The sequence below is a fragment of the Electrona antarctica genome (genome assembly GCF_951216825.1).
Source record: "Electrona antarctica genome assembly, chromosome: 13".
Lineage (NCBI taxonomy): Eukaryota > Metazoa > Chordata > Actinopteri > Myctophiformes > Myctophidae > Electrona > Electrona antarctica.
The window spans coordinates 16,653,144-16,662,555 of record NC_136794.1 but is presented as its reverse complement, the minus strand read 5'-3'; the positions used below and the strand labels follow the sequence as shown (position 1 = coordinate 16,662,555).

Sequence of the window (9,412 nt, the reverse complement as noted above, 5' to 3'; positions counted from 1 at the left end):
AGTCAGTAGCTGTAAACATGATCATCATACCATGAAGACCTGGTAGTCCAATTCTGATGGTCTGAAATTAATGATCAATTTTATTTGGTTTTAATTGTGTCTATTTGACCGCCTCTCTGCTCATCTGACTGGCTGCTTCTCTGACTGCATGTCTGTCTCTCTGTCTCTCTGTCTGTCTGTACAAACGCTTACAGTACAGTATCTGCCTGTCTGCCCATCCTGATCTAGCTGCCTGTGTTTCTGATAGGCTGATAATGTAGGCACTGGCAGTTCATCTGATTCATTATCAATTTGTCTATCTGTCTGCCTGCCTTCCTAGCCAACTAACAAGTTAGTATTTGCCTCTCTGGCATGCTGTCTCTTTTCTGGGCGTTGGGTGAATTATGACACCCTCTCTCTCTGTCTGTAGTCCTGGGTAGCTGCAGTGATGGAGATGAATCACCAGGCTGGCCCTCGGGGTCCGGGCTGAGATAAATCACCCTGCCGGCCCTCATGGAGCCTGCAGCTGAGATCCTGACTATACAGTAGTTGTTTTGGGGTCCTGATCAAGAAGGACACGGTGGATTTGGTCAGGACTGCAGAATAACTCCCCATCTCCCACCGCTGTCTAAGAACTCACCTCTTCAGACTCTACCTGCACTCCTCATTCCTCGTATCACTTCTTGTTGTCCGTTTTGATAGTTGCTAGTTACTAGGCAGATGTACTGTACTGTATGTTGGTTACTTCTTCCCATGCTGTGTTATTTAGAAAGACTGGCTTGGGTGGCGCAGTGCTAAAGACGCTGCCCACCACCACGGAGGTTGTGTGTTCGAGTGCACCGTGGTGCAACCGGCTTTGTACTACTCCACTACATCTCAAAGGCAAATATTGTACTATTTTTTTTTTATTATTTTTTTCCAACAATGTATTTATTTTCCTTTTTTACACACAAATGACAATACAAATATACAGAAAAACAACAACAATGAACAGTACAAGACAATTGAGTACCACAGACGAATAACAGTCTAAGTCCACACTATTGATCCATAATATATAAATGATAGATAAGGGTTCAGGACAACGAGGCCTTTTCGTGGAGGGGTCAGTCTGAAATTTGGACTTAGACTGTTTTTCGTCTGTGGTACTATGTAAAGAAAATATTGTACTATTTACTCCACTGTAATTATTTAAAAGAAATGTGTTACTTGTTAATTTGTAGATTTTGATTATTAATTTAATACGAAACCATTTCAGACCTACTTTGGCAATTTGAAAATAGACGATCTACAAACTCACAATGTGTCGTCTGCTATATTTTCAAAGGATTTATACCTTTGTTACATTTGAACCAGCTCAGTGGCCTTGTGGTTTGAGTGTCCGCCCTGGGACTGGGAGGTCGGGGTTCGATCCCCGGCCGGGTCATACCAGAGACTCAACATCAAGGGTTGGATTGGGGTAAATCCCTTTGGTATACTAGCGTCATGTCCTGGGGGTGTACTTGTACATCAAGCTGCCTCATGCTAAGGGAACAGGAAATGGGCCTCATGGCTCGGCAAGGCTTACTTATTATTCTTATACATTTGTGACAACTTGTGAAATGGGGAACTTCTGCGTAATGGGTACTTGTAACAGAGTGTTTCTACATTGCAGTATTGATACTTTTACTTAAGTAAAACAAATCTAAGTACTTTTTCCACCACTGTTTGTGATATTGTACATTGTACACACTCTCTCTCTCTGTGTCTCTCTCTCTCTCTCTCTCTCTCTCTCTCTATCACATTCACACTCACACACACACTCACACTCACACTCACACTCACACTCACACACACACTCACACTCACACACACACACACACACACACACACACACACACACACACACACACACACACACAGCATCATCATCATCTTTTATTCTTCTCATCTTGATATGCTAAGGTGAGGTTTAAGCCGGTGGGAGTTATTTGGAATGCATGCAAAGGAAACTCTATCGGACAGCTGTAATCTACTTTAATGAGCTGGGATTGTACATACTGTAGAGTAATTATCTATTACTGCTCTCTATGGCTGTCACATACTTTACCATGAATAATGTGGTTATTTCTTCCCTTTTTTTAGGCATGAGAGAATGACATGACGACCATGTGAACTGTGTTATGTTTTTGGGGGGTGAGGGATATTGATTTGCGACATAGCAGCGTCAGATTGATGGGTCCCTGGTCCGCTCATGAAGAACATTCCTGGCAGTAAGTCAGCCAGCCAAGACCAGAGACCCACCCATCAGCCAAGACAGCCAACCCAAAGACAACACAACCACTGGATACACACACACATACATACAGATGCACATACACAACGACACAAGCTCTGTACACGCACACACACACACACACACACACACACACACACACACACACACACACACACACACACACACACACACACACACACACACACACACACACAGTGTTGGGGAAGCTATTCTAAAAATGTAGTTAACTAAACTACCAATTATTTTACGCTGGAAATAGCTATGCTACCGTACTAACATTTCTATTAATTAATGTTAATTCCAATCAGAGGTGGACAGTAACTGAGTAAATGTACTTAAGTACTGTACTTCTGAGGATTTGTACTTTACTTGAGATTTCTTTATACTTATTACTCTTACTCGAGTACATTTCCAAGACAAATTATTTTACTTTTACTCAAGTAAACTTCTAGAAAGGCTGTAGAGTACTGAGTATAGGTTGACTGTTTTGTCTGGCTTTCAGACATGATGTCATGTGGCAGCCAAGTCTATGGACTTTTAATGTTTTGGGAACCAGTTTCGGGTCCAGTTGGCACCTTGATTTTAGGGCAACCCCACAAAAAACAGCCGCCCTCCGAAAATCAGCATGTGATGTCATGTGGCAGCCACACTTCACACAAAAGTGTGATTTTTGTTTCTTCCACACACAGACCGGCTCACCACAACCGGCACGCAGATAGATACTCTACCGCCCCGCTCTGTCGAGGCTCACACAAACAAACAAGCCCTAATGGCCCCAAGCCCACTTTTATACTGAAAAACATCCCTCCATGTGCAGAAAATGAAGCCCTGTGAGTGAGTGGCTTTGTGAGAATAGTTTTGGAGGCAGACTAGCATGTTAAAGTGCATGTTCGTATTAAGAAAAGGTATTTTTTTTCTTCCCTTGTTTCCCCCTAAGTCTCCGGTTTATAAGAGCACAAGCCCTTATGATGTGCTTCATTATAATCAATAATGGAGAGTTAGACCTTCATTCAGCCCAGGACACTGTAAGACAGATGAATCGTACAACCATAGTGGATGAAGATGGAGAATCCTTTCTTTGGTGTAATGGACAGCAAAATAGCTACAAAAACAGCTGAAGTACCGGTACTTGAAAGCTGCATTATTCTGAAAGTAAAGAGAAGTAGACAACACGGCTGTTTCGTTTCTTTGTACCATGAAAAGGTCTTACTTTTGATACTTAAATACATCTTAACACCAGATACTTTTCTTAAGTAGCCTACTATGATGTGATCTACCTGTGTGTGTGCGTGCGTGCGTGTGTGCGTGCGTGCGTGTGCGTGCATGCGTGCGTGCGTGCGTGTGTGTGTGTGTGCAGGGCTGGACAGGGTCAAAAATTCAGCCCTGGCACAGACCGGCGCACCACAACCGGCATGCAGATAGATACTCTACCGCTTCTCTCTGAAAAACATCCCTCCATGTGCAGAAAATGAATGGAGCGGCCCATTCATTGGGTGGCCCACCGGGCATATGCCCTGTACGTCAAGTGGCCAGTCCAGGCCTGGATTTACTTTTACTCTTGAATACTTAAGTACATTTAAAAGCATGTACTTTTTTACTCTTACTCAAGCAACATTTTGACTGAGCTACTTTTACTTGTAGTGGAGTAAATCTGAACAGGTCGTATTTGTACTCGTACTCAAGTACTGGGGTCGAGTACTCTGCACGCCTCTGATTCCAATGGAAGACATAATGCAATTGTAATTCAAAGAATTCAAGGATATACTGTGTGTGTCTGTGCGTGTGTGTGTGTGCAGGCTTGCGTGCGTGCGTGCGTGTACATCTGCTCTCCGAGGAACACTACGCCTTCAGCTGCATTACCACATAGTAATAACACAACTGACACACATAATAGTGTACTCCATTCCTCCAGCTGGGGGTTGATACATGTAACAAGTATCTTATTGTCAAGATACCCAGATAAGTGATGGGAGAGAAAATAGATAATAATTCGATTTAGTACATAGTTCAACTACCACACACACTCGAAACACACACACACACACACACACACACACACACACACACACACACACACACACACACACACACACACACACACACACACACACACACACACTCGAAACACACACAATACTGGAAATTGTAGCTATGCTTGAAGTTCTGCTACTAAGCTACACCCCAACACTGCAAATAAACATGCAAATAAACACACACACACACACGCACACACACACACACACACACACACACACAGATACATACACACACACTCCCACCCGCTGTTATCCTTTCCGTGTTAGCCAAACCAAACCAATGATGTTAAAAAACAACCAACAAACCAAATGTCTGCTGTGTATAACAACCCATTTAATCAACACATTCCCGCCTCAGGGGGTCCGCCACCAGTCTGACTGTCTGCCGGAGGGGAACCACAGGCCTCTGCCACACAGGGAAACCATGAGCGCATCATTCACAAGTCTGATTTATACTTACAGTATTTGCGCACCGATGTAATATAGCCAATCTACAAGCTCACAAAGCACGGCAGCGCTAATACATTGTGATCTCGTAGATCGGCTATTTTCCGCTTCAGCTGTCCAGCAGCCAACTCTGCAGTTTGAGTCACCGCCCAACTGCCTCCCTCGAAAAGCACAAGGAGAAAAAAAAAGAAAACCGCGAAATGAGGCAGCGGAGGGCTGTGTTTTCCCCTCATCCATATTTGCGTTGTTGTTTGAGGTTGCGGGAACGGAAGGCTGGATTTCGGATGCTAATTACCCATCAGACACACTGGCACAGCGGCCTGCTTCCCTGGATTGTGGCTTTGCTCTGAGAATGCCCGACTATAACATAACGACAAACTATGTTGACCTATGAATGTGAAATAAAACTATGTTGACCTCATAACTTTCATTCATCCATTCCTCTATTTCTCTCTCCATCTCTGGCTCTCTCCCCTCCATTTCTTTCTCTCCCTCCCTCCCTGCTCTCTCTCTCCCTCTCCCCTTCTGTCTCTCCCTCCTCTTCTCTCCTTCTCTCTCTCCCTCCTCTTCTCTCCTTCTCTTTCTCCCTCCTCTTCTCCCCTTCTCTCCCTCCCTCCCCCTCTCTCACCCCCTCGCACTCTCTCCCTCTGGCATGCTAATTAGTAATTACCATGCGACCGCAGGCTGAGGTTGCTGGGTTGAAACCCATTTGAAATGACTTCATCGTCCCGATGCCACCGTGCCCTTGAGCAGGGCATTATGAACTATGCTTACAGTCCTGAGGGACACCACATGGTTCTGAATCTGTATCTGTGTCTATTTTACTGTGCAACGGCTCAGAGGTTTTACAATAGAATGGTATTATAACCTCTCATAAAAATCTACTGCTTCTTCCTGTGGGGTTGTGGTTTGATGGGCTGAAGTCTTAACTCTCTCTGTTCCTGTATCTCTCTCTCTGTCTCTCTCTCTCTCTGTGTGTAAACTGACTTCATTGTACGTGAGAAACAGGGCATGCAGTTTCTCAATTTTGATTAATTTCACATTTACATCGGCTGGTTAAACCACATGAACCTAGCGTCCTGAAAGACATATTTGTTGTAGAGGGAAAAAGGAGGGGGCCTAGTATAGACCCCTGGGAGACTCCGGTTTAAGTGGTTAAAAAGGTTTGTTAACAGTATTGTGGAGTTTGTCATATGAGCCCGACGCTTAACGCTCCTGGCTAGTGCAGAGTTTACAACCCATGTTATCTGCAGTTTACAGTAGCTTAACAGATTTCCATTCACACATCACTTGTTCTGACAAAAACATTCCACTGACTATAGGATCCACTGGTGTGTCCTTCCTCCAAGCTTCTCTCTACCCTCACATTACCAGGCCATTTCCACAGTACCTGTGGTAAGCCGGGTTAATACCCAGTGTGATACAGTCTAAAGCGCACAATTACTGTACTCTATATCCATTCCATGGCCGTTTCCTACTCCTTTCTCCAATCAGTAGTCTGCCGTGCATTCACGTCAACATTTGGTTATCATCACCTCATCTTGCTTGGAGGTACACACAATCTTTGCCAGATGGAATACCATGAAAGTGGAGTGGAGTTGAGCCGCTACCATACAGTGGAAAAGCCTCACTTAAAGTGCTTCCATTACCAATGTGTTGCACTTCAAAGCAATCCGCAATACTTTGTAGTTTGTGAATGCTTAAATACTTTTGAAGACAACTTTACTTTACTTTACTTTTTACTGTCTACACTGACTTTTCCTTTTAACTCTAAGATCGGTGTGCGGACTTCCTTCCTTCTAAATTTTGGTCCAGCACCTGTAGAATCTTTGGAGATGTGCATGTTCTCTTTTGGACTCTATTTGTAAACAGTGCACTGTTCTCCACTCACTGCAGCAGAGGATTTATTGTTTGGGTTTGTCAGAGGAGTTTCTGTTTGTTGGCAGAGAGCTGCTCCATTGTGAACTCTGCCAGAAGCTCTGCACGACCTCTAGCACCACAACTAGATAGGACAGGAAATATTAACTCTCTCTCTCTCTCTCTCTCTCTCGCTCGCTCATATCTATCACAGCTGCATCTCTATCTTTCTCTTGATGTACCTACTAGTAACTACTAATGAAATATTACAATAACTTTGGACAAAATATATTGATATCGCATTGTGGCAATATACATTTTCTTTTTTTAGTGAAGATCATGATCTAATCTGAGGTTTTACTTTATAGGAGGAAGCACTTTCCAATGGTGTTGTTGTTGTTGTTGTTTATTCTCCTGCTGCTGCTGTCTTTCTACAGGGTACACCAGCTCAGAGGCCTTGTGGTTAGAAAGTCCGCCCTGAGACTGGGAGATCAGCGTTCAATCCCCGGTCAAGTTATACCAAAGACTATAAAAACAGGATCCAATGCCTCTCTGCTTGGCACTCCGCATCAAGAGTTGGATTGGAGGAAGTCCCTGGGACATACTCCCTGTATGTCACAGGGACATCTCCCTCACACTACAGAAATAGGACACATATAGGCTCCTGACCTATGGGCCACGTGGGCAAAGGTGACAGTTGTCATAACAAGTGACCCAAGCACCATTTAGGAGGACTTACCCATGCATATGGAGAGGGTGTGGCTCATAATGGTACCGCCCCTCATGGTGTCGCATGTCGATGGGGATGGGCGTGTGGAAGGTAGGGAAGACATGATGAGAGAGACCTGGGAGAAAGAGAGAGAAAGATATCAGTAAAGGAACAATAGCTTAAAATATAAACTTTTCAAAGCATCTCAACCAGTAAAACTGAAATTGATTGAAAGAAAAAGCGACAGAGAGACAGTCAACCAATAGCAAGGAGTACAAGGTTCAGATCCTATAGGTCAGCGACATTACAATCAGACAGAGATCCTATATCAGTGGACACAGGCAGCATCTCTTGTGATGATGTGATTGCGTGATAGTTTACGGAATGTGTTTGTGTACAGTATACAGTATACTGGTGCAGCGTTCCGTGATAGGCTCCGTGCCCGCCTCGCAGCGGGAGGTGCAATAACAGCGTTTTACAGTTCCCATAATGCCGCTGTAATGGGAACCTTCCAGTCGGTCGGAGGCAGATCAGCGCTGAGAGAGTGCAGGTCCATTTAACGGTCTGCCCCGTCTAATAAGACCAACGCAAAGTCTTTTATTGTAACACACAACAATGAGTCGCGTTCCTTTTTATACGAGGGACAAAGAATGTGTAAATGAAGCATTTCCTGCCGTTTCAAAAGGTCTCGCTGGCTTCAGGGAAAACGGGTCTCATTAGAAGCCCACAGCAGATATGCATTAATTACTGCTATTACAGCGTCTGAGTACACAGGCTTTTAGAGTTCAAGTCTTAGATGTTGTTTAGGGTGGATGAGCGGAGCTCTGTTTAAACAGTGCAACAACAGGCAGCTGCATCTCGACATGTTTTAATGATCAGGAAAAAACAAACTAAAGAAGGGATGTTAACCACTTAAGACTTAAGTTCTAGGATCAGGACCGATAATGAACGTAGCGATCTACAGTACCAGCTCAACACGTCCATCCCATCTCCTCAGGGTTCATCCCTGATAGCTGGTTGGTTGTCCGTGAAGCCTAGGGTGAACTGGGAGCGTCGGGGTCAAAGGTCAAAGCTTAGCGAGAACATATTTTACGCAATCCGTAAGTCGTATATCCTACGAGGGATTCGAACCCGGTAGAGCTGGTAGAATTCAGAGGGGAAGCCAGTGACGTATGAAAACCAATAGCAGGACCAAAAGCAGTCACGCCTACGTCACGGTCTATGACTTGGCGATCTGAACTGGTGCACATTTTTGTGCACATCCGCCTGTCTCAAATATAGATTGTATTAATTAACATACTCTACCATACAGATTGGTTGAAACAATGTTTTAATCAGCTTTAACCACTTGAACCCGAGCATCCCTCCCTACTCTGGAGGGAACACAGCTGAAAATATCCAATCTACAAGCTCACAATGTAGATTGGTTAATTTCGGCGTAGAGGGGAATGGTACAGAGCGGGGGGAAAAAGAGCGGACCAAGCACAGGTTCCACCCTGAACAACTATATTAGTTTAGTAAGAACCGAGGGTTAACCTCTATCTGCGAGGAGTTCTGTGGAACGACAGGCTCAACATAAGTGGGAAGCATGGAGGTCTGAAATGCAACATAAAAACCACAGCCTAATTAATATTGAATGCTTGGTGTCATGAAGCTTTCAAAGGAGTTTTCTTTGAGTCAGCATTCCTAGGATTTGCTCTGAAATCCCTCCGTGTCGCTCATTCGGACCATCAGCCGTCACACAGCTAAGCCCATGGAGCCGCCGGGTCTCAGTGTAAAAGTCCCATTTTCTTCTTAAAACACCTTTTGTTGTTAGAGATGTGTTACTTTGTCCTCCGGCGCAGAGTTCCTGTGAAAACAAGGCGTAACAAGACTCCGGGCCTGCGGGCCGCGCTGGAATGCTCCGCGTTGTTTTCTCAGAGGATCCCAGACATAAAGACAGGCATTACTGCGACTTAACCCTGATTGAGGCTATTGTCACTGGGATTGGTTCTGTCGCGGCCTCCCCCGCTCGTCCTCTCAGTACCCGAGTGATGCCTGCTTCAACCAGTCCCCGAGTCCAGTAGGGCTCTATTTGTAGTAACAATTCAATACAATAAACATTTT

The 9,412-nt window shown here is 44.5% G+C and overlaps 2 protein-coding genes across 3 annotated transcripts in view; one reads left to right on the top strand and one right to left on the bottom strand.

Moving 5' to 3' along the window:
* The window catches only part of LOC306935730 (uncharacterized protein), a 184,238-nt gene that overhangs the window by 6,005 nt on the left and 168,821 nt on the right, over positions 1 to 9,412 (top strand). The window lies entirely within an intron of this gene.
* The window catches only part of gli2a (GLI family zinc finger 2a), a 100,128-nt gene that overhangs the window by 39,003 nt on the left and 51,713 nt on the right, over positions 1 to 9,412 (bottom strand). The window contains 1 exon segment of the mRNA XM_079518907.1: positions 7,337 to 7,442. Within this exon segment, the coding sequence (XP_079375033.1) occupies positions 7,337 to 7,442 (106 nt within the window).